Raw genomic sequence first — 26,793 nt, forward strand, 5'->3', positions numbered from 1 at the left:
GACAATTGCATTCAATAAAACGTAAAATTGGAGCAAACGCACAGAAAATGTTCACCCCCGCAGGCATAGTATAGATATAATTAAAACATGAGAACTTGTGCAGTGGAGCACGCTACGTCGCTCAGGTTAGCCATACTTTACAGCGTTTATTCGCACTCTCTGAAGCGTCCTGTGTATGCGAAGAAGCTACTTGTTTGATACTGCTCTATTTGAGCTTTTAATAAACAACGCTCCGTAAGTACTATATATATATATGACAGAAACTTCTCCTAACGTAAGAATACTATAGGATGTGAAGATCATCATCATCAGCCTATTTTATGTCCACTGCAGGACAAAGGCCTCTCCCTGCGATCTCCAAATTACCCCTGTCCTGCGCCAACCGATTCCAACACGGAGGAAGGAAACTAAGGAGAGGCCCTACCACGAGACGGTCATTAGAGGAAACGCCAGTTCACGGGATTGGCCAGTCGTTTCAGCGGGTGCGAGAGAGAAAATCTGGGGGCTTTCGCGCTTGAAATTTCTCCCTTTGCCTAGGTACCACGGAGGAGCAGTTTCTTTGGTCGTTCTGTCCCTAGGCGTGCCCTGGCGTGCCGGCATTTTGCGATGTGTCGGCTGGCGATCTGAGCGTCGCGTACAAGTTTTCCTCGTGCGTCTCCTTGGGTGCTGCTGGCGCAGTGCACTGGCGCGAACGATTGTTGTCGTTTGGTCAGTGGTCTCCCGTGAAGGCGAGTATGATATGGCGTTGCCCTGTCACTACCAGTGTCACACGTATACTTCTCATCGCGATCGGCACCGATCCGGATCGAAATTCTCGACTGTTATTGGGTCTCTCGCTCATTTTGTCCAAAGAAGGCAATCACGACCGCGAAATTCGATCAGGATCGGGCGTGATCGCGATGAGCAGTGAGCCGGAACACAAGATACACACACAGCGCACACTGTCAACAATTTCATTGCGAAAGCATTGCGACCTTTGAAGATTATAGCATGGCACTAGTCACTTGATAGATATAGCATATATTACATATATAGCAAAATATATAGCATCTTCACAGTTTGCCCTGTGTGTGCGTTTTCGTTCCTTGTTTGTGCCCCTGTCACACTGGTATCTTACCGTCCTCGCGAATTTTTCCATGCGTCGAACGCTTCGAGAGGGCTCAGTTGCGCGTTATTCAATTGCCATAATTTAAATATTAAAATACTACTAACTTGTAGCGTGGGGTCTCTTTTTCACGTTTCTGTGTCTTCGTCCGCTTCCGCTGCTGCCTTAGTATGTCAAACGGCAAACTTCTGACTGCTGTTGCAGAAGTCTTGGCGTCACAAGTTGGCGGCTGGACGTAATAATATTTATTTTAAGTCCAGCACGCTTAGGCCTCCGCCACTCCAATCCTACGGGCCATCCTGCTTCCAGCTTTGATCTCCCCACTACCCCTTGGGTGCCCTGGGGATCCTGCGCCGCCTGCTTTATTATAACCTCAGGTCCTCTCCTGAGGCCTCCGGTTGCATGTGCCCTCCTGGAGCAGTGCTTGTAAAAAATCCAATCTATCGTCGCGACTTAAAAAGCGATCCGCGACAACAGTCACAAAAAGCGACAACACCAGTCAGAACCTTGCCTGTCAAACCAAGTCATTCTCACCTAATTATTTAAATGATTAAGCGACTTCTGTAGGTGTCGGTCAATGTCATATTAAGCGACTGGCGAATTTGTTCCCTTTACTGGATGGATCCTGCATCTCGGCATGCATTTTGTAGCTGTGTATTCGTATAGATGTAGGAGCTCGGTGGGAGATCTATTAGTGCAGGCAGCATGCGCTAACACCATGTGGCAGATGCTGCTTGATGATTTCTAGTATATCATACCCGCGCGCAGCTATCGTGTGCGCCACAGCCCTTATAAGTTATTTGGCTGAGCCATAAGTTCCAGCTTTGCTCCGACACCACGTGAGTGCTGGTTTCCCATGTCTGTCTGTCCACACAGTTCTTTAAGCTGACAATGACCGCTGTCATCATTGATTTTCATTTTTCGTTGCCAGGATCGTGATCCCCATCTTCACATTGCATTAGTACAAATAATAAGAAAACTTTGACCACTATTGTCACCACTTTGATTAAAGTTCAGGTCCCTGCAATAATGTGCATTTCACTCTATATATATCTATACATTTCTTTTCTTGGGAGTTCTTCGAAAGTATATTTTTTTCACTAGAAGGTTGGTAACAATGAGCAACTCACCGTCATGGGCTACCAGTTTGGTGCAATGTCCCACTCATTATAAAAATCTTATAGATGGATCGTCATTTGAAGAAAACCAATTCTTTAACAAATGGTCCATTCTGCATTATGGTTCTACCTACCTGTCTTCTACAAGCTATGCATTCACATATGAAAGAACGGTATATAATGATAGTGATGAAGCGGTGTATCTGAAATAACCTTTGACATCATCACAGGAACTTGGAAACAGGTACCACATATTGATAACTCTGATAATCATTAATCATGTCTTATACATGGCTGGACATGTTTTCGTTCGCTTCTGGCCTTCCTTGGGTCACATGATATTTTCTGTACCTCACAATGAGACCTTAAAGCATAGGCATCTAAGGCTTTCACCTTAAAATGGAAAGACGCAAAATTGATTGCTTCAATGTTGCTTCCCATGAAAATGAACTACGTGTACTTTGTTTAATTTATTCACTTGAGAAATGCACATATAATACCATCCATGTTAACATAGCAGTATAGATGGTGACTATGTGGGGGCCTCCGGGGCCCGAGCCCCCTCTGGAGATTTTCAGGGGGGGGGGGGCTGAGCCCCCCACCCTGAAAAAAAAATTGTAATCTTGGTCCCCCACTTGATTAACGGCTAGCGTCATTACTATTGTAGTGTTGATAGCTCAGATATGTTGAAATAATTTTTGCTCTTCAAAATGAGAAAACACATGACATTGCTGAACTGTGGCTGTTTGTCAACTCTTGATATTAAACAATAGAGAATCTTCTTACCACCCTCAAATAGTTTGTGCGTGGTTTACAAGCTGGAACATACATTCAACAAACTTTCTCCTCAAAACTTAATAACCGCTTCTCAGAATTACAATATTGAAAATTGTTCATGGCAGAACAGCCCTTTTTGCATCATTTTGTGGAGTCTTGATAATAGCAATCCCTTGCTATTGAAAGTTGTAACATTCTTTTCATTAACATTGAAGTTCGAATGCTTTCAAGTCCTTTTAAATAAAAAAATAGGAGGCTTGGGACATTGTGATATAGGGCCTGTCCAGACATTTTTAAACTGCTAGAATAAGAAGTTAACATTCACGAATGTTTGTACTGAGAAAAAGGTACCGAGTTCGATTTATCTAAGCAGTGGTTCATACGCACCTCTAACACCACCCCAGGAGGAGCCAGACACTGCCAAATTTTTTCCAATATACCCCCCCCCCCCCCCCCTCCTTACTTTCTCCCGCACGCAAGAGGTATTCGCCAAATGCCAGTTAGGACGGAAGAGACAAAATAGAAAGGCGTCTTTTTGCGCCTCTTGTTCATCGAGCAATGTTTCAGAAAAAATGAGGACATACAAGGCACTGTTTCCAACTAAATCTTTTATCCAAGAAAACCAATATACAGTAAACTACCACTTGAACGTCACTTAAGCAAATTATTCAGCTGTACGAACTTTTTTTGTATCCCCCATCGAAACCCCATTCAACCCAATGCAAATGCCTTTCAGTTTAACAAAATTCAGTACAGTGGCATTTCAGTTCTGTGATCATATTCTGCTACATCATCATCATCATGATTTTTATTTTTACCACTGGATACAAGGTGAAAAAGGGAGAGCCGGGAAAAAAGCCGAAACCTCTTCGGCTTGACAAAGTTCCGGTCTCCCAGACAGGCACGGAAGCGGCTGGTGTAGCAATACAATTACGCAGAAAGTGTGGATATAAGAGTTTTTTAAACACAAATACATATAGAAATTTTCATGTTATTACATGGAAACTAGTTGTAATACAGTTGTGTCAAATGACTCCCAGTATACAATTATAATCTGTTATCTTGCATATTATTATTTAACACAGACTCAGTTGCATATATCATAGTGGACTTGGAAGCACCGAACGAGTATGGATGCTGATCAAATTTTTTCTGATCGCACAGATCGTGCTGTCGAGGACCGGATTCGTCAACGCAGGGTCTGAGCATGCACTGCATCAGGCCTATCTACTGCTACCTCCGGCTGTCTGCCCTGCTGGCTTCATCGGACAAAACAAGTCGCAGGAAGCTGTACCACGTGCACTGCACTGGGACCACCTGACCAGCACGGTAACGTCGACGGAGACATCGTGGCACCCGGATAAAAGCAGCAGCCTTTTCGACGTTCCCTTCAGTGGACTTGGAAGCACCTAACGAGCACGGATGCTGATCAAATTTTTTCTGATCGCACAGGTTAGTGACCAGCATTTAGTCTCTTCAGTTAGAGACAACGGCGTAACGTTAACGGTGCTCCCAAGTCCACAATGCTGTGTTGCTATTTTGCGGGGTTGTTTTAATGTTGTCCGCTTAATGTTACTAACATCCGGAGACGAACAAAATCCAGGCCCTTACTCTGATTCAGATAAATGTTCGCAGCGGGAACTAATGAAACACATTCTAAGAGAACAAAAGGAAACGAACAAAGCACTGAAACAACTGTCTTCAAATGTCAAGCATGTGGAGACAGTAGTTGCAGATTTGCAAGGAATAATGACAGTTATTGAGAATGAAAGGGGATTATGGAAAGAATGCGAAGACAGGATAGTACACTGCGAGGAATCTTGTAAATCTACCATGATGCAAGTAGAATTTCTGGCATCGAAGGTCGATGATTTAGAAAATAGAAGTAGGCGGAATAACCTAGTAATTTATGGATTAAGAGAGAGCTCTGATGAAGATGTTAAAACACTTGAAGAAGAAGTGCACGGTATACTTAAGAAGACCCTAGGAATAGAAATTAACTCAATAGAACGAGTTCACAGAATTGGTACAAAGCAAAGCCAAAGGACACGCCCCGTTATTATCAGGCTATTCAACTTCGCTGAGAAAAACAAAATATTATCAAGCTGCTTCAAGGTGAAAAACACCCGGATTTCAATATCCGAGGATTTCTCAAAGAAAGTATGCGACACACGTGCTAAATTATGGTGTTCTGCAGTAAGTGACAAGGCGAAAGGGGCAAAGGTATCTCTGTCATTTGATAAACTAAAAATAAATGGCAACACCTTTATATGGAATGAGTGTGAGGTCAGAAGAATTGAACTATCTAAACCGAAAACTTCTGCACACGCTGGCCCAGCAGCTTGCGATGGCACGTGACAACAACGTACGAAATCTATCAGAGTGTTATCACTGAATGCGCGCAGCGTAGTCAATAAGTCAAGCCTACTTGAAAGCATAGTTGCAGCCCATCAACCGCACGTTATAGTCATCATGGAAACCTGGCTTCAGGAAAGCGTCCAGGATTCCGAAGTGTTTCCACCTTCTTATCGGCTCATACGGAAAGACAGAGAATCGTGGGGGGGGAGGTGTAGCTGTCGCAATTAAATCTAACATAAAATTCACAGTTTTAAACAGCATACCTGACCATGAAAGCGTATGGTGTAACCTTACATTTAATGGAAAAAGCATATTTCTGGGTGGCGTATACCGACCTCCGAATGCGCCCCCTGAATACCTAGACGTTATGCATGATTACATTGTACAACACACTTATTCACGTTTCAATATTATTATCACGGGTGATTTCAATTTACCAGGAATCAATTGGTCTAATCTTTCGCACAACAGCTCCGACGCAAAAAGTGCTGAATCACTATTGTTCATGTCATTTACCTTCTCTCTAGACCAGCTAGTTTCCGAACCGACTAGAATAGCTGGTCCGTCATGTTCTGTGCTTGATCTGATGTTCGTAAGCAGTCTATTTCAAAATAACACATTAAATGTTGAAAATAGCATTTCGGACCATAAAACTATTGTATTCTCCTGTCCGATTTTAGGAAACTGTGAACGCGTTAAGCCATCGATTGCTGTTATCAGGGATTACTCAAGAGCGGATGACAATGCTATCTCAGAATATTTAAACGCCTGCTTTCTGCAGGTTTCATTACTTCATGACGTAAATGAATTATGGTTACATTTTAAGCATATTGTACACTTTTGTGAAGAAAACTACATTCCCCCCAGAAAGAAAAGAGTGAACAGAGAACATCCTTGGGTATCGCGCGAAATAATACATTTAAAACGAAAAATTAAAAGGAAGCGCAGAAAGAAAACCACACGTGACCTTCAAGATCTTGTACGCTTATTACAATATAAGATAAACATATGGCCAAGGAGCGTTTTTTCACTGTTACTCTGCCTTCTTACATGACGAATAAACCACAAAATTCCTGGTGCTACCTATCGAGGGAGTGGCACACCGTATCGCAGATTACTGCTTCAAACGAGACGTTTGTTCAGCCTGACGTCATAGCAAGCAAATTTAATGAATTTTTTCTATCTGTATTTAACAGAACTACATTATCATTTCAAGAATCCAATGCCTGAAATAGATATCGACCAACAAGGAATTCTTTGACTCTTACAAAAACTGGATGTAAAGAAACCCTGTGGCCTTGATCTTATATCAGATGCATTTTTGCAAAAACATGCAGTTTGGACGTCAAAATACTTATACGTAATTTACAGGCGATCTTTGGAAACTTCAGTGATACCTGACGACTGGCGAAGGGCCAAAGTAATACCTGTGCACAAATCTGGCTCTAAACTCGACGTAAGTAACTATAGATCTGTTTCATTAACATGTGCATCCAGTAAACATGTGCATCCAGTAACATGTGCGTCCAGTTTTTTTTTTTTTTTTTTTTGTTCGAACATATTATTTATAAGGCCATAATATTGCACTTAGAGAATAATAACCTACTATACAGCCGGCAACATGGATTCCGTTCAGGTCTAAGTACTATTACTCAGTTAGCTGAGTTAACCCATGATGTAGCTACCACAATAAATAACAGAAGCCAAATAGATGCCATTTTCTTAGATTTTTCAAAGGCCTTTGATGTTGTTCCTCATCCAGATCTTATTACTAAACTAATTGCCATTGGTGTACACGAGAAAACAGTATCATGGATCAAGAACTATCTCGAAAACAGAAAGCAATGCGTAGCTGTGAATGATATTACGTCTGATTACGTCAACGTTTTTTCTGGTGTTCCACAAGGCTCGGTTCTTGCGCCCCTCATATTTCTGATCTACATCAATGATATTCGTTCATGCGTTCAGCCGCCTATTCGTCGATGATTGCGTAGTGTACGCAACAGTGAATACCAGAGAGGATCAGGTAAAACTAGATGATTCGTTAGCTGCTGTACAAAATTGGTGCAACATTTGGGGGATGAAACTGAATGCATCAAAAACTACCAGTATCTCCTTCACTCACAAGAAAAATGTGCTTCAGTTTACATACACAATAAATCACTAAGAAAATACGAGGAGGTCACATATCTCGAGGTCACTCTTACAACGAAATTAAATTGGGAAACTCATATAAATAACATATATGACAAGGCCCTAGGTAAACTACATTTCTTGAGAAGAAAACTTGGAAACACACCTCCTAGTGTTAAATTAAATGCATACAAAACCCTCATTAGACCCTCTTTAGAGTATGCTGACATTATTTGGGCCCCGCACCAAAAGTATTTAACCGAGAAACTAGAACGCATACAGAACTTAGCATTGAGATTTATATATTCACAATATTCACGTCAAACGAGCATTACGAACCTGCGCGTCAAGGCTAACATTAAATCACTGGCTCAACATAGAATGATTTCCAGATTAAAATTTCTATACTTACTTTATCACGGCTCCTATCGAATACCACAAGCAACATACATTCAAGCGCCATTCAGACTTTCTGCCCGAACCAACCATAATAAATCAATACGACACCATCCCAGCCATAATAACACTCACAAGTACTCTTTATTCCCACACGCCATTTCCCATTGGAACACACTACCCTCTAGAGCCGTAAATTGCCCATCTGCCAACGCAATTATTGACAGTATTGAGAATCTGGAATTCGAATGGTGATATTACCTGTATTTCATATGCAGCCTCTGTAGATGCATTCTTATGGTAAACGCTGTTTCTCCTGCTTCCCGGACGGCTCATTTAAACAGTGTATATATTTATTGAGTGTGTTCTTTTTTGTGTGTGCTAATGCTCTTTGTTTTGGATACACTAGTTTCACTTTATTCTTTTTTTGTACTGTATTCCATGTTGTAACCACTCTGCATGGGCCCGACGATGGCCTGCAGTATTGTAAAATAAATAAATAAATAAGAATGCAAAAGCAATATATGTATACATATATATACATATACACACATACATATATAAATATAACAAATTTCACAGAAGTTTACAATAAACACAAGTTAAGTTACCATCAGGAAACATTCTTTTTTTCAGAAATTATTTTACATACTTGCAAATATATATGTGCATCTATGTTAAAAAACATAAAAAAAGAAAATCTGCATATAGGCTGCTGCTTTCGCGACAGACATCACGGCAACGTAGCCCAGGGCGTCATCACATCCTTGAATTTTAACAAACGCGAAGACGCCCTTTGCAGCATCCAGTTTACAACACGAAACCCTGCCACGTGGTTCGGGCACAATCACTGCAGTGGAAACCCGGATTCTAGGAATAGTAGTTACAAGTGTGAATGTATAAACAAAATTAGAATATATGATAAGTTCTGCGGAACTGTTGGAGCAGTTAACAATACACATCTATAAGAACAAATCCAATATTTTAGTTTTGTTTAGAGATAACACATCAACATGTTGTTGGTTAAAATAGTTAAGTAGGGACGGTAGTGTATATTTAAGGCATTGGCAGCCATAATTAGTATGTGAGAAAGGGATCTGCCATGGTGCCTGGTGACGATATGAATATGCACTTCTATTTTGTTGTAGAGTTGCCGGGGCTAGGAATGAATCGAGTTTTCCCAGCATAGCATTTCTATAGCTTAGTAATGTTTTGAATTTATATATGTCACGGGCTCTGATTATTCTGTTTTGTTGGAAAAGCTCTTGCGTATGCTCGAAAAAAGAAACGTTCGCTATCGCCCGAATTGCTTTCTTTTGAAGTATTTCCAGCATTTGAATATTTTGCGCTGTAGTGTTACCCCATATAAGTGAACAGTAACTGAGGTGTGAATGGAGAAGAGCATGATAAATGAGACACTTAACTTGAAAATGTAATGCACTTCAATTGCAATTTAACACACCAACAACTTTTCGTACCTTTAAGCAAACATGACTAACGTGTTCATTCCAGGACATATGCTTAGCGAGTATTATGCCTAGGGTTTTTATGGATGACGTAAGGTTAATTTTATACAGACCCCACACAATATTATCTGGCAATGTAGTAGAACTTCCCAGAGCATGAAAAATAACGCACTTTGTTTTGGTTTCATTGAGGATGAGGCCGTTTGGCTTAGACCATGCTCGAAGTCCATAACAAACGGAGCTTGCTATAGGCGTTATTTCTTTTAAATCTTTACCTGTAAAGAAAACAGAGCAATCATCTGCATACGTGACAAATTTATACATATCGCTCACTTGTACAATATCATTAATGTAATACAGGAAAAGTATCGGGCCAAGAATGCTACCTTGGGGCACACTCGCTGTCAAAGATTTTATCTGCGATCTGTTCTCATTAATTTCAGCAAACTGATGTCGGCTTTCTAAATAAGATCAGATAAGTTCAAGTGTTATTCCTTGGAAGCCATATTTTTCCAGCTTTATCAGCAGCAATTTCTGGTTGACCCTATCAAAGGCTTTGCTGAAGTCTAAGTATAACCCTAAAGTCAGAAATTTTTTGTCAGTGTTCTCTAGAATAAGCTCCTTCTGTATACTTAAAGCAGTTTCCATAGACCGCTTTTTCTTAAACCCGTGTTGACAGTCGGTTAGCAGGCTATGTTTTTGCGAAAATTTATTAATACAAAAGTTAACAATTTTTTTGAGTCCCTTTGATAGCACAGGAAGTATAGATACTGGCCAATAATTGCCCATATTATTTTTGTCACCTCCTTTGTGAACTATTACTCTCGCTACCTGCATATTACGCGGGAAAACTCCGGTTGACAAGAAAATATAAAAAATGTGCATTACTGCAGGTGCAAGTAAGTCTATGACGTACTTAATTGGCCTAATTTCTAAATCATCTACGTCTCGACTATGGCTATTTTTCAAGGATGAAAATGTTGTAATCACCTCAGGGATGCTAGTAATCTTTAGGAATAAAGATTCTCTTAATGAAGCGGCATGCATTGTATCTTGAATGTCGTGATCTATGCATCCTACTTTAACAAAAAAATTGTTAAAACGGTCTGCAAGTTCTGTACCACCTACAAAAGTGCAATCAATGTTCAACGTATCTGTTTGTGTATCGACTGAACGATTTAGTGCTTCGTTTATTTTTTTCCATACTTTGTCACTTCTGCTATTACCTCCATGGAGTTGTTAGTTGAGTTTTCTTCTCTATTAGTTGCAGGTGTGCCTAATACAGTGTTTTCACTTTAACCTCCTTATTTGCCTTTCTTCACTCTCATTTCCACTTGAGAATTTTGAACTTTGAGTGCCTATAACCTATATTAGGAAGTAGCCGCTAGCAACACTTGGGAAGCAGTGTTTCTTTATTTTAAGCATGAATGACATTGTCATTCACTGAATTTTGTGTGTAGTGCACAAAGCATCACATGGCAATAATTTCTTTGTTGAAAGAACTATAAAAGACACTGGTAAAAAATTACTGCATAATTCATTTGGGATAAGTAAGTTGAAAACCCTGTATTGTTTTTAGAATGCTTTTCTTCCCAATTGGATGTTTTACTGGAAAACATTTTGCAGCAGAAATTGTTCCTGTGTCATCCTTCCAAAAGGCACAGTAAAACTTGTGAGCCCACTTAGTGTCTGCAAAACTGAATGAATTGGTTTTATGTGTAAGATTAAATTGCCCAAATTATACAGAATTTTTTAATGTTAATTATTAAGCTCAAGGATGTAATTAATGCTTTGAAACATTTGTTCTATGCTTCCATATATGTAAATGTAAGCTTTCACCCAGTGAACACGCTAAATTAGAAATATGCCTGCTATCCATGCTCTTTGCGCGTTAAAGGAACTTGCATGCTTTTGCATGTTTAGGAAATTGCCTTTCATTCTGTTTATACAGCATAATTTTCTCACCTATACTAGTAGCTACAGTGTACTGAGGTTGAGTGCCCAGGCAAGGAACCCGGAAATTTTACGGGAATAACTACCCAAAATTACTGTGGATGGATCTGGCAGTGGGAGCGGTTCAGGAAGTGCACTGAAACTTCGAAATTAATGTTCAGTGTGACCTGCAGCATCCTGGAGTGAGGGTCTGCACTGGAAGGAAACTATGAAATATGTTAGCAACTAGTCAAACATTGTTTTAACCCCAATGAGTGCTTTTAATGGTGCATAATGGGAAAGGACAACCAGTGACATCGATGCGAGCCTTCAGACTCTAAAGTTTGCTCTATGCATTCCTCTGTGTCATTTCATCAATGGCAACAGAGCAGGCGCGTATGCAGTAACTTTTTGGGGGGGGGGCAACCATAGGTCTCCTTCCTATGCAAATTAGGGGAAGGGTACCTTTATTATACAAATATGAATAATGCCGACCATTCACCATAAAGACACATAAACCCGAAAAGAGAAATGAAATAAGGTGCATCTCACAGGTAGGCCTGTGAGATGCACCTCTCCTTTACATGGCAAACAAGGAACCCCATCAAATGGACTCACACTGGAAAGAACCGCAGGAAGAACACTGCCAAGAACAAGTAAACAAGTGAAAATGTAAATTAAAGATTTCTATAGTAGAATACATAGCAACCATGGCACATGAACCGCGCGGGGTTGTGTTACTTAGCCAGCCAATCACAAAAGCAAACAAAATCATCGTCATGTGGCCTTTTCAACAATGCGTCGTACTTGATAGATCCGGAGAGTCTGCTGTTCTTGAAGAGCCGTTTATCGGCAGAAGCAATGAGGTGTGCAACAGACATGGACAAAGTGTATGGAGTCTGAGCATTTCACTCTTCAAAAGTCTGCGGTACAGTTCATTTCACTGCTGAACCAGTTTTACTCATGAAACTTCACTGCCAACTGCACTGAAACTTGAAAACAAATAGTTGCAGCAAAGCAAGCATTTTATAATTTTCAGTTGAATAAAGAATTCGACTTTCGCCATTATTTTATTTATTTATTTTATTTACAATACTGCTACTCTCATTTGAGAGCGTGGCAGTTGGGCGATACAGTAGACATGTATATGAATATGCATTTAGGCAGAACAGTTAATTGAAAAAAGGAAGAAAAAAGAAAACAATTGCCCGAGGATGGTAATATAAGAAAGAAGCTGAGTTTAGAAACAAAAATGCAAGTTTTCACATGACAGTTAATTAACATGATTCTGGCAGTTAAGAACACGTAATTAACTAGCTTATACATAAAATAGGAGCGAACTGAAAGATAACACTTAACGCGTGAAGAAATTTTAAAGTTGTGTGAAGGGATACGCTTTAAAGCATACACTTTGAGAGCGAGAAGACACGAATGGAAAAAGAAAGAACAATCTAGGCAAGCAATCAGCAGCAAATGGCAGTTATAACAATTATCTTAGCGGTAGTACAGTAATGAAAATTTATTTTGGGAACACAGTGTACCATATGTCCACATAACGACAATCAAACAAAAATGGAAAAAGAAAAGTGGGAAGTCGAAAGCAACACAATGCGAAATTTCTGACGATGACACGTGCGATGATAAATTCTTTAATTTACGCACTGCAGCTTCCACTTGTGAAGTAAATTCGGACAACGATTCGATGGCGGTTATAGCAGGATCAAGTCAGTTCCATTCAGCAATTGTAAGGGGGAAGAATGAATACTTAAACGTGTCATTGTTGCATGTGTATTCTGTTAAAGTGTGCGCATGTTTGTTACGTGTTTTTCGAGCCTCAGAAAATGAAATGTACCTGGACACATCTATCTTATAGTTATTTTTTAGAAGCTGAAACAAGAACTTCAGGCGAGCGTGTTTTGCCCTGGTAGATAGCATTTGCAATCCAGACTGCGTTAGAAGATTAGTCGGTGAGTCAGTGCGTATATATTTGTTGTGAATGAACCTTATAGCCTTTCTTTGTACTGCCTCTAATTTTGTTATGTTAGTTGTTGTATGAGGAAACCAGACTGTATTTGCATATTCGAGAACCGGCCTAACGAACATTGTGTAGGCCAGTAGCTTCGTTGATGTTGTAGAGAGCTCAAGGCTTCTTTTGAGGAAGAATAGTTTGCGTAATGCTCCTGCCGTGATATTCGAAATGTGTTTATCCCACCTGAGGTCTGAGGTTAATGTAACTCCCAGGTATTTATGTTGTTCAACTTTAGTTAGTGGTATGCCGTCAATCTCACATGTAAAGTTAGATGGTCTTGTTTTCCTTGTTACGGTCATGACCACAGACTTTTTTACGTTAATTGACATCTGCCAATTAGAGCACCAAATAGCTAGAGTGTTGAGGGATGTATTAAGTGCGATGTTATCGTTATAATTAGTGATTTCACTATAGATAATTAACAGGGATAAGCGGGCTAGTTGGTGGTCGTTAATGGAATGCATCATGCAACCGCACTGAAAAACAAGGGACAAGGAAGGAACACACAAGACAGGCGCGGAACTTCAACTAAGATTTACTACGGGAAATCTCACATTTATACAAGTATCGTAATCACCTTTGCCAATCATCGGATAGCCATCACTCGACGTTGGCATGCGGGCGTGAGTGCCGCAAATTTGCTTGTAAATATTTGTATTCTTTATCACTCAATGATACTGAAGAACTGCTTACGCAGCTGCCAGATTGCATTTTTATACAGTAAGCTTCGTATATTTCACGGCTCAGTTGTGACGCAAACATCTTCAAGACTTTAGTGTCGCGGAACCTGGGCGCGCAATTACTACAGTGGCGACAATGGTCAGCCAGTTTTCCACCCCCCGCCAATCCTTCAACTCCTGCGCGGTGCTCCTGCAGTCTGACGTTTAGGCACCGTCCTGTCTGCCCTATGTAGCTATTGCCACAGGAGAGGGGTATCTGGTACACTACCCCTACTCTGCATGGGACGAACCTGTCGACGTGCTTGATATCACATTCATTTCTTTTGTTTTTACCCTGCACCATCTTGCACATGCCCGCCAGTTTTATTTGGCATCGACCATCGTTAATTTCGAAGGAAAGAACTACGTCCAAAAGCGTGGAGTGTGCATTGGTTCATGTATTGCCCCTTTATTAAGTGACATATTTTTATCATATTGTGACAAGCGAATTGCTGAACGCATTGACACAGCCTACTCGGCTAAGATATTTAGATATGTTGACGATTATGCCATTTTCTTGAAAGGGGTTGGGGAGGGAGGCGGTTCAGCTGCAGTAGAGCGTGTTCTTGCAATTTTCCGAGAATGCGCGTTTGGGTTGAATTTCACCTGTGAGTTGCCTACACATGGATGCCTGCAGTTCCTGGACATTTTCATTATTATTGCTGGAACCCATGCGTGCTGGAGGTATCAGCCTCGATCAAAAAAAGGTATTTTAAACTACCAGTCAGCTCATTCGAAGCTTGTAAAAAGGGGAATCGCAAAAAACTGCCTGCGTGCTGCTCTTGATAAGTCCTGCCAGCATGAAATGCAACATAGCGTGCTCCTACAGTTGCAAAGACTGCACAGCGCAGGATTTCAGCATGATATGGTCACCTCGGTGCTAGAAACCCTTGCCAAGGAAGCGCGAGGCCCATCAGAGCTCCGCCCAAGCGTAGAGCCACAACGTCGTAGACCTGTTGCCATCCCGTACTACCACCAAATCTCCCACCGTCTCAAAAAGGTGGCTGCAAAATGTGAAGTACCGGTGGTTTTCACGGCGCCCAAGAAACTGGCGGGCATGTGCAAGATGGTGCAGGGTAAAAACAAAAGAAATGAATGTGATATCAAGCACGTCGACAGGTTCGTCCCATGCAGAGTAGGGGTAGTGTACCAGATACCCCTCTCCTGTGGCAATAGCTACATAGGGCAGACAGGACGGTGCCTAAACGTCAGACTGCAGGAGCACCGCGCAGGAGTTGAAGGATTGGCGGGGGGTGGAAAACTGGCTGACCATTGTCGCCACTGTAGTAATTGCGCGCCCAGGTTCCGCGACACTAAAGTCTTGAAGATGTTTGCGTCACAACTGAGCCGTGAAATATACGAAGCTTACTGTATAAAAATGCAATCTGGCAGCTGCGTAAGCAGTTCTTCAGTATCATTGAGTGATAAAGAATACAAATATTTACAAGCAAATTTGCGGCACTCACGCCCGCATGCCAACGTCGAGTGATGGCTATCCGATGATTGGCAAAGGTGATTACGATACTTGTATAAATGTGAGATTTCCCGTAGTAAATCTTAGTTGAAGTTCCGCGCCTGTCTTGTGTGTTCCTTCCTTGTCCCTTGTTTTTCAGTGCGGTTGCATGATGCATTCCACTATAGATAACGCAGTCGTCAGCGAACAGTTTTATATTACAACCAATGTTAGCTGTGATGTCATTAATATAGATTATTAAGAAGAGTAAGGCCCAAGAACTGAGCCTTGGGGAACTTTGGAAGTAACGGTGACAGTGTTAGGTGGCATTTTTTCGTAGGTTACAAATTGTGAACGATTGGCTAGAAATTCTTATCCAGGCTGAAAGGAGCCCTTTCCCAACAACACTTTCAACTTTAGCGATTAATTTGTTATGGCATACACAATCAAATGCCTTAGATGGATCAAGTAAAATCATGTCAGTCTGGCCGCGGTGATTGATAGTATATGCAAGATCGTGGATTCGTTCTGTTAGTTGGGTTATTGTTGATAAACCACTGCGAAAACCATGTTGGTAGGGAGACAAGAAGCCAATGCTCTCTAGAAAAAACGTTATGTGCTTTAAGATTATGTGCTCTAGAAGCTTACAGGATGTACTAGTTAATGAAATGGGTCTAAAATTTGAAATTTCTGTTGTGTCGCCTGATTTATGGATAGGTATTATCTTTGCAATTTTCCAGTCGTTCGGTAGCTGTGAAGTCGTGAGTGATTTACGAAAAATTATGCCGAGGTATCTACTGCACCATTCCGCATACCTTTTCAGAAAGTCGTTAGGTATGTTGTCAGGACCGCTGCCTTTTTTAGGGTCAAGATTAAGCAGAAGATTAAGTATGCCAGCGTCCGTAATGTGTAATTCGCCAATGCTTACGCCCTGTCTCGTTAGAATGGGGGGAATAATGTTATTGTCTGTAGTAAATACTGATTGAAAAAAAATGTTATATGCGTTGGCTTTCGCAGTTTCTTCCTCTGGGCTTAAGTGGGACGCTTCTCCATCATTGGTGCGAAAGTGCCTCCAGAACCTTCCGGGATTATTAGTAAGAAAGCTCGGTAACTTTACATTCAAATAATATTTTTTTGCTCATTTGGCTGCAAGCTTGAATTCCGCGATGGCATTAGGAAGTTTCGTCACCCTGGATTCGTCTCCTCCTTTAATTTTTATTGTTCTACGCAGTCTTTTCAGACGGCGCTTTGCCTGAATTACTTCTTGGGTTATCCAGGGATTATTTTTTGGCGGCCGCTTGGTTTTAGTGGGCACGTAGTTTGTGACGCAGTACAGGACGATAGATTTGTACTTATACTCGCCTATTATACTTTAATAGGCGAGGGAAAATGTATAAAATTATGCGCTAATAATATTATTTTTGTGATTACCGCCTTATTTGCCTAACAGGAAAAGTTTGAAGTATGAATTATTTGCAGCCTCGCAGAGGAACAGTGGCTGGCGGTTATAAGGCCGTGGGCGGGGCTTCGCTGCATACTTAAGTTGCATCCGACTATAGTTTCGTTTTTTGAATTACCTCTAGAAGAATTATAGAGAAATATATATTTGCGGAACAACCACATTTCTTTTGGATCCCTCGTTTACTGCTCTACCAAGTGCCAAAACTGACTCTTATTGTTATTTGGGAGGTTGTGTAACGATGCGTGGCCGCCAGTCCCGTGCAACCGCATAGAGCGCAGGACGCTGCGGCTCTAGACATGCTGCACCCACCGTGAAGGTTAGAAAAAAGCCCACATAAGCACAACAGAGAAGTGGCAACATTAGGCGGTTTGACTGATAACTGTACAAGCGTCATTCAAGACACACGGAATTGCTCCCCACTTCTGGCGGCGTTTACAGTAACGAACGGCACACGCGTTATCAGCATGATAGCATTGCCTGTTACTTTCCTGTCGGGAATGATAACGCGCATGCCGTTCGTTACTGGAAAGTACCGGGCTCGCCGCGTTAAAGAAAGGAAATGCGGACAAGCAGATGACGATTATCGTTGTGTGGCAAAAGGGTGTAATTATGCTTAAGAGTGTATGCTAGCCACCATACCCTTGGTATAAACATATCTTCTCTGTAAAAAAAAAAAAAGTTTAACACAGTGATTTTCGTCTGGCGACAAAAAAAAAGTCGCTTCCAAAGATTGTGCGCATTTATAGCCAAGCCGATCCATGCCTAAAGCTTCCCAAAATGGCCGACTGCATCGTCGAAATCGTTAATGCACTCTAATCGTTCACTTGATTTTTCGTTGCATTGGAAATGCAAGCGGTTAATTTCGCCGAATGAAATGTCTCGACGCTTTTCAGCGGCCGTCTCGTGCTTCTGAAAAGAGCCTGCAGTATTGGCGTGAACAGACAGGCAAGTGGACGTATTTATTCTACAGTTATTGAACAGTTACTTATCGATACATCTTGAAGTTAGCCTACAAGCTGTCGTTAAAAGTTCCGTCTTTCAGTAGACCTTGTGCAGCGTACTCTCAGCTCAATACGAAATTCTTGACTGCGTTCTCGAGTTTTGTTCAACGGTAATGAGAAGGAGTTAGATAATGCACAGAGGCAAGGTTTTGTCTGGTCTTGCAGGAGTCCCAGGTGCTTTTTCCGCCGCGTACACTGTCGCAATCGTTACACGTCTGAGGAACCAGACTGGCGGCGCATAGGTAAAGCCGGCTGCCAGTGCAAGCCGCAGTCCCCTACATTGTCGCTATAAAGAGGAAATTTGTACGTGTACTAAGTGTACGCAACGTTTCTTTGTTTAGTATAATTTGGCGGTGCCTCCAGCCTCCGCGTGGCGGGCGCGTTTAAGAGAAAGCTTTAGCTCGGGTGTTCCAATCTAAATACATGTAAGCGCAGTATTCGTTTTTCTCGGCAACCACTGCACCAAATTTGACGAGGTTTGTTACATTTAAAACAAAAGCTTAGAATCTAGAACTTCTACTGGGTACACAAAAGATTTAAGCGAAACAACTGAAGCAAAGCGGGGCATGGTGCTTTCAGTGCCCAATTTTTTTATAGAACATGTAGTTTTCAATTATAAAGGGGACTGTAATGTGATGTCTTTAAGTAGGGGGTTGTCTTATATTCAGAGTCGACTTATGTTTCAATATGAACGGGAATGAAGTATTACGCAATTCTATTAACGAAATTTACCTCTGCTGTTTAGTTTCCATATTGTGCGTAGAAGCAACAGTGCGTGCACTTTCAGCTGCTCAGTTTATCTTCAATGCTGCTCTCATTTTGTAGAGTTCATCACTTGTGCATGTGCAACACATTGGCGGAGGCAATACGAACTGCATTTCTCACTAGCTGGACAAGTCGGAATGGCAATGCACCTTGGAGAACAAGACTCTAATTGTGAAAGTCTGGTGGTAAGTCTGAATTAATATATTTTCATTTATATTTGGCGTTAACTTTCCAACGCACTTTCTATCCTATTGAAGAAACATTTAGCCCCGTTTGGCCTGTTTTTTGAGGGCCTTACATCAGGCCCCCTAGCAAGTTTTAGTTTACACTGCAATTTAAAGCTTCTTGAGACCCGAATACAGCCATGGGACATAATTACTTTTCAAGCTGGTTATTATTGCCTCCAGGCATGTTACGAACATGAAAGACGTTTTTTTAATAACATAGTTTTAAATAACTGGCATCTTCTTTAAATGTCACAGTCATACGTAGACAGGCTAAGAGCTGCATCTCCAACAAGTGAACATCTCATGTTCGCTATGGTAAAAACTGTATTTCATTGCCTGAACACAGAGGTGAAGATGGAGTTATGTGTAGTAGACTGTTACTTGGCTGCTGCATCCTGGATTTTCATGCATTAATGAGGAATTCAAAACAAGCTTCAAGGTTGCTTCCTGCTGTTTGTGACAATGCAGAGGTCTAGATCAATTTAGTGTGAAATTTCTTGAAAGTAGATGAGAAGAATATGAGTGAACCACTTTCGACAGTTCCACATGCATTGGACTTCATATCCATGATGAATGTTTGGAGTAATGACTTCAGACTTCTGGCATTGCTTTACCGAAATAATCTTTTAAACTGGTTTATTATTAGAGGAGACAGAAGAAATTGAATGCCCTCTTACCACACCACCATGAGGTGAGCGTGACTGCCAACAGAGACACACTCTCCCTCTGCCTTGAGTAGCATCCGCAAGCGACGTTCCTTCCTCGCCTTGTCACATACTTGAGCCGAAGAACCACATCGGGTTCACGTGACTAGCACCACCCGCTTTTTTTTTTTTTTTTCTTATCCATTTTTGTTGCGTGGCACATTTTCCACAGTGGCATTGTGCATTCTGAATTGGGCGATTTACCGAAGTAATGCGTCATGGCGAGCGACTTGACTCTGGCTGGGTGTGGCGCTTTCTCGAGAGGGAGGAAAGTGGCGTTTCATTTGACATTTCAACTGTCTGTATGACATGCACAGATTTGTCATGAATATCTGTGTCATGTGCTGTAAGGCTGTAAACTTAAGAACAGCATTAAATACATTCTCTTAGTGGTGAATGCAACGCATATTTATCTTTTGCGCACAAAGAAAATGTGAACAGTGTACAGTGCTCCCACTTCTGCTTCAGTCTGATAATGTGTTTTGCGTCGCAGTGTTTGTTTGTGTTGCCTTGACTCTGGCTGGGTGTGGCACTTTCTTGAGAGGGAGGAAAGTGGCGTTTCATTTGACATTTCAGCTGTCTGTATGACATGCACAGATTTGTCATGAATATCTGTGTCATGTGCTGTAAGGCTGTAAACTTAAGAACAGCATTAAATACATTCTCTTAGTGGTGAATGCAAGGCATATTTATCTTTTGCGCACAAAGAAAATGTGAACAGTGTACAGTGCTCCCACTTCTGCGTCAGTCTGATAAAAAGGCCAACAAAGAGTGATACTGCACTAAATCAAGTATCTTGAAATTTGGAGACATCCTAGGGATGCTTCTGCAGCAGACATGATTGACCAGAGAGGTTAACAATGTACAGCTGCTTGCGGTGACCAAATGCACAGCACCATCAGTTTTGTGCCATGCTATAATTCTATCAAAACCGCCTAAAATTCTTGCAGCTTTCTTTTAAGAAAGGATTAGTGGCACATAACAGTGTGCCTTTTTTGTCCTGTTTTTTGAATGTATATTTTTCTCCCACATAGCTGATGTGACTCAAAGGTTTATAGTCCTGAAAGCTTGTTTGCTTTGTTATGAATGTTACCAAAAACTTACGTGTGCAAGCTTACCTCTGCCCACACTGAACGCAGACACAGTGAGTTTATTTAGTATGGAAAGCTAAAACAATGTAGTGGCTGCACTATTGTTATGAATCTGTCGTAGTGATAGATGTTGCTGATTTTATGTAGTGCTTGTTTTCATCACTCAGGATATCACCCGAAATTCTAAGAGGCAAAAAAAAAAATGTATATAATGTTCACAAGATATGGTTATGTGACGAGTAGAGACTGGGTGATGGCAGCCGATTGAGGGAACGAGCTCGCCTGCGGATCTTGCAACCACAAGAGGTTTAAGTAGATTTTATTGCATTAAAGTGTAACAAGTGACGAGAAAAAAAAAAAAGCCTGGGCATGTCGTCAAAAGATACCACTGGGAACAAAAGTCTATGGATCTACACGCACCGTGAAATACCCAATTTTTTTTCTTACTTGCCATGTTGGCATACACTGGTCCACAGTAAAGTTGCAGAATGGGGCAGGCCCTCCATTTCATTCCTGCTTGACAAAGTTGAGATCTCTTAATTCCACTCTTTTTAACTCCCCAGAATGCCAAGAGTTGTACCATTGCTCCAACTTTAAATGAAATTCTTACTATACTGGCTCTTTCAGTATCTACCTATAGGTCACTATCTCTGCCGTGGTACTTGCCAACAAAATGGTATTCTACTTATTGTGAAATCCTGAAGTACTGGAGACTGTTCCAATGACGAGCTTTAATTGCACCTAAACACTAAGCTTTAGTTGCCAAGAATGATTCTATTTAGCAAGAGCATGCTTGGACTATGACACAAGGATGGAGGCCAAAAAGTTACTGCCCTTCCACTGCTGCGAAGTGGGGTGCAAGCGAAACTTGGGATCTGCGGCTCTTTGTAACGCCTCACGGTGAGGGCGGCACGTCAACGTCGACCCCTTTCTCAAGTTCCTGGTGGCATCAATCAAACACTGCCTGTTCTTTGGCCAAAGGCACAACACGTGGCCTGCTCCCACTGCCATTCCTTCAACACAGCCTGCTCTTCAGCAGAACAGACCAAACGCAGCCTCCCCATCTGACTGCTGGGCCTGAACTGGTGTGGGAAACTGCGGGTGTCAGGCGAGCGAACACACCCTTTCCCTCCTCTGGAGGAAGGGGACGCCCGTGATTGGCTCATGCCTTGCGCTGCTTCTACTTACCCACCTTAAAGGCAGCGTTTGATGAACTGACAGTGGCTGAATCGGTTAGCATGGTGATCTCGCAACCCAGAGGTCGGTGGTTCGAATCCGCAGCCTGATAAGCAATTTCTATTTTTGCGCAGCTTGGGTTTTTTCGCGTGGTAACACCGACACCAGTGAGGCAATACAAGCTTCTGTTAAAAAGGTCACAAATGGTTGCATCTTATGCCAGTTCCTGTTCATGTGGACATTCAGTGTTATTTTTCACTGTCAGAAGTATCCTTGAAGAGAAAAGGGGAGGGGGGCCAACGAAGTATCAACACTAAAGAAGCAAGGTCGACGTACATGGTAGTTGAAATAAATCGATGATTAAATGTTGATTATGCTGTCATGTACGACACACAAATTGTGAGATGGATCTGGCGAGCTTCAAGCTCACCTGTCAGCACTCTCATTGGCCTGTTGAGCATGTGTAGCGTTGGTAAGATTAGCATTTCCTCTCTTCAGCGTTGACTGCTGCATTGTGGCGTGGTGGAGCACTGCCATTACGAATCCCCTCACAAACTATGAGCTACCAAGCTGCACTAAGACCAGTGCACCAGTTTCACGTCTGTGCGCACTCAAGGATGACAGCATGCATTGCATGCGAACTCAGATGTGCATACATACAAATTCTTGATTACGTCTCTCATTGTACTATTACACTAAGGTACGTTTTAATACTGCATAAAATTACTGCTTAATTTGCACATCACATAGCATTAATTATAAAAAATTCAGCATGTGCATATTATAGCCGGCTATAAAGAAAAAAAGTTAGAGCTCCTTCCAACATATCATGCTATGTTTCGCAAGCTGTTCCAACAACGAAATAGATGATTGCACAATGGTGGCCGCTTTTCATAAGTTAGCTTCGCTGGAATACATCTGTGTTAGTGGCAAAGCATACGAATTTGGTTTCGTGTCTTGGTGAACTGTGCAAGCTATTTCCGGCCCAAATTTCTTTTTAAAGAGTTGCACGCATTCATCATCATCCTATTTTAAAGTTCAATGCAGAATGAAGGTGCCTCCCTGCAATCTCCAATTATCATTGTCTTGCACTAGCTGATGCGAACTTGTGCTTTCAAATTTCATCTCACCTAGTTTTCTGTCATCCTTGACAGAACTTCCCTTCCCTTGGCACCCATTCTGCAACTCTAATGGTCCACTGGTTATCTACCCTATGCATTACATGGCCTGCCCAGCTTCATTTTTTCCTCTTAATGTCTACTAGAATATCGACTATCCACACTGCTCTCTTCCTGTCTCATTGTCATTTATCATTGCATTGCTCTTTGTACGGCCCTGAACATGTTCTCGAGATTCTTCGTTAACCTCCAGGCTTATGTGCCATACTGCATGCTTAGAAGAACAACGTGTCTACCAAGTTGACATTTTCAAATTCCCTGATTTTTTCAGGTTTCACAGAACTTTGTTTTATGTCAAGATGGGCTGACACCATGTCACCAGATGCTGTCACTCTCTGGTAAGCATGTTAAAAAAATAAAAACAATCCAGTTTGAACAGTAAGGAGTAGTGTTTATTTTATTCAAGATAGAAAACTGAAAAGAGGGGTTTGTAAAATGCACAGCTACTAAAATATCTTCGAAAGAAACTCGGTGCCCTTTTACTCTGTGAAGGATGACCAGCAAAGCTGCGTACGTGGGCCCCTTAATGGTGAACTGCACCTCTACCGCGGGTCGGCCTGGTATTGCACTACCTATGGGATTGGCCCATGTGTGGGGGAGTGCTTAAAGCCTGCTTCATCTCCGCCGCAGGTTTGACTGGCATTTCACGACCTTCGGGATCAGCCCACATATGGGGAGTGCTTAATGCTTGCTTCACTTCTGCCTCGGGTTGGCCTGGTATTGCACTTTCTTCGGGATCGGCCCACTGTATGAAAAATTGTTGGTCTATGCGCAAATGCGATCTGCCAGATCCTCACCATAGACAGCTTCACTGTAAAAAAAGTGGTCTAGCTCACGGCAAATAGAGTCTAACATTTTAAAATGCGAATAAAAAGAGATGCATACAAAAGCAAATAGCTATTTGTATCAACTGATAGCAAGCTCATTGGTATCATGCCCGAACTTTGTCACATATGAGATTCTCCAAGCAACTGGAAAGTCAACCTCAACTGTCTTGACATACTCTCAGCCTGCCCATAATGCCTCAGTGTTGCATTTCATTGCTTTAAGAGATTTATTTTGGTTTGGATGTGGGTAACCTGCATCTTAGCGTCAGCCAACACTTTGCTTTTTGAACGCAAGCTCCTTCAAAGAGGCGGCGGCACAGTTCCTTTCCAGATCATTCCTCGATGCAATGGTCCTTCCTATTCTTGTCCTTGTTACGCTGCGTGTTCGCCCCATGGATGAAGCATCCTTTTGGTCAGTTGTACAGTCCGATTTTTCAGACTCCCTAAGGGCCGCTACAATGTCCGAAAAAAAAAAAATGAATGCATGTCTTTTACTGCCCTTAAGGGCCCAAATCGCTACAGGCACGTCCGTAAAAGCTCTGAAGGTCTGCCAGTACACTTATTAGGCATATAGGTGCTTGCAGTCTGACAGGAGACGGCAAGTGCACGCGAGTCTAACAATATATGTGCTGCGTCCCATACACTTCACCGCGTAGCATCACTGTGCTGAGGCAAAGCTGCCTTTCGAGGACTAGCAATATGCAACGCGCCCCGTGCTTTACGAGGATTGCAGAGGCAGAGTGGGTACCTTTGCTGACAGCGGTGAATTCTTTCAATGAAAAAGACAGCACCGAATGTCAAGAACCGTAATAGCATACCTAGGCCTAGCGTTCCCGCCATGGTGATTACAGTGGCCAGTGGATCTGCGTGTGAGTGTCAGTTCAAGGTGGTGAGATAACACGGCGGTGTTGGCTTTGATTAATGCCATATCAAATCTGCAGTTGCAGCACATTCGGAGTGCGGATCAATGGTGAATATCTCGGCAACAGTGGGGACAAATTACTAGTGATTGAGGACCTTAACCAAAAAAGTGTTAGAGTGGGTTTGAAGATTAATATGCAGAAGACAATGTTGAAGAATTCACATCGCCAGTCAGCCTCTAGAGTCTGTACAGGAGTAAGTCAGTTGCTCGTAAGGGACCCTGATCATGAAAAGGCAATTTACCTAAGAATAAAAATGGGGTGGAATGCATATGTCAGGCATTACCAAATCATGGCTGGGAGCTTACCACTGTCATTGAAAGAAAAAAATTAAATTATGGGGTTTTACTTGCCAAAACCACTTTCTGATTATGAGGCACGCCGTAGTGGAGGACTCTGGAAATTTCGACCACCTAGGGTTCTTTAACGTGCACCTAAATCTAAGTACACGGGTGTTTTCGCATTTCGCCCCCATCGAAATGCGGCCGCCGTGGCCGGGATTCGATCCCCATCCTCGTGCTCATCAGCCCAACACCATAGTCACTGAAAAGAAAAGTGTACAACTATTGCATTCTACTAGTGCTAACTTATGAGGCACACATCAGAATCGGGTAAATACCGTAATTAAACTTTGTGATATATGGTTCTTGCTTCAAAAGTTTCCTATGGCAAGCATAAATGGGAGTTGTCGACACGCGATCACACGTGTTGAATGCATACATTGTTTCCTAAGCATCGTCGAGCTAGACGTGCTGCCACTAAAGGAGTCGCTATTGGGTTCACCATAGGGGTCAACAGCGAGTCACTGTTCCAAGTTCAAGTTATCCTGTGAAGGCCAATTTTACAATCAAAATAAGAGATTCGGGACCGTAGAAATGTATGACTGCCAGCCAAGACCTTTGGCCAGGATTGAATTACTCGGAGTCGAATTAACAGAAGTCGACTGTACCATATGGCAGTGGAGTTTGCAGCAAGAATGTATCTCCTACTACACATAGCAGTATATTGGCATGCTGCAGTGCTCAGTGGCTGCAGAACAGTAGACTCCTATAAATTTGATCCCGTCAGAAAGTCCCAGCCGACACACGTGCATTTCTATAGGTCCAAACTTCGGTTATTTTGATACTAAAATAGGCCTTCACCCAACAATTCCAACTTGAGCAGTCAGCATGCATGCTGACCCCTACAGTGAACCCAATAAGCGACCCCTTTGGTGACATACCTTAGAGGACAGTAGATGTGTGAAACAGACTTTATCTCCTGCAGGAAATGCCTATTTTCTGCCTGCCCAGGAGGAGCTCCAAGCAATAATCACAGATCAAAACGTCTGATTGTGGTATTCACCCATTTCTAATGTGCCATCTTAACAAAACTTCCTTGGCGATTTTTTTATGCTTTACCGCATAACCGATGGGTATTGCGGCGAAGCTCACTTTTGAAAATTGGTTGCAATGTGCAACACATTGGACCCCTGTCCATTTCTTTTTTTAATAAAAATTGTGTGCGCATTTGATTTCTCTTTCATTTTAGGGGCTTTTGTCCTTTCTATGCTAGTTTACACTTCGGACACGGAGACAGCGGGCGTGTGTTTCACTCTGGGGCATGTTAGAATCTGTACGTAAACCATGGCAAATAAATCAGTCATGTGTGTTGGCATTTCTTCTGCATCTTCTTAAATTTGACCCACCAGATAATTCAATCTGTTTCGTCAGTCCCGTCAGAGTCGAATTAACGGAATGAAGTCAACTGCATTTTGCTTGCTGCTCAGAAGTATGAGCTTGAATAAATAACATAGCATTACAACACATAGGAGACAAATGAAGTGCTGCAACATGTGCCAACTTGCCTAAGTTAGCACTATATAAGCTTGAACCCAGATGTGCCAGCTACATTAAGGTTGTGACAAAATGTAAAATCGCATGTGTTGGAGACTCAGTAGGTTGGCTTTCCTTCTTG

The 26,793-nt window shown here is 41.9% G+C and overlaps 1 protein-coding gene across 10 annotated transcripts; it reads left to right on the top strand.

The window, feature by feature from the left end:
* Positions 1-359: 359 nt before the first annotated feature.
* LOC126528278 (uncharacterized) lies at positions 360-26,495 on the top strand. Of its 10 annotated transcripts, none has more exons than XR_011895194.1 (7): positions 413-728; positions 4,165-4,452; positions 6,730-6,814; positions 16,504-16,580; positions 17,842-17,893; positions 18,838-18,899; positions 23,362-23,466. XR_011895194.1 is itself a non-coding variant. In XM_072288764.1 (6 exons), exons 2-6 carry the CDS (start codon positions 4,423-4,425, stop codon positions 26,166-26,168), a joined length of 276 nt encoding a protein of 91 aa, XP_072144865.1. In that variant the 5' UTR covers positions 360-728; positions 4,165-4,422; the 3' UTR covers positions 26,169-26,495. The 10 variants fall into 10 exon arrangements, 2 of the variants coding, with proteins under 2 accessions (XP_072144865.1, XP_072144864.1); XR_011895184.1 differs by having other exon boundaries at positions 432-728; positions 18,775-18,899; XM_072288764.1 differs by lacking the exons at positions 6,730-6,814; positions 16,504-16,580 and adding an exon at positions 26,104-26,495 and having other exon boundaries at positions 360-728; positions 23,362-23,428.
* The last annotated feature ends 298 nt before the right edge of the window (positions 26,496-26,793 follow it).

This window comes from Dermacentor andersoni, chromosome 1 (genome assembly GCF_023375885.2).
Source record: "Dermacentor andersoni chromosome 1, qqDerAnde1_hic_scaffold, whole genome shotgun sequence".
NCBI lineage: Eukaryota > Metazoa > Arthropoda > Arachnida > Ixodida > Ixodidae > Dermacentor > Dermacentor andersoni.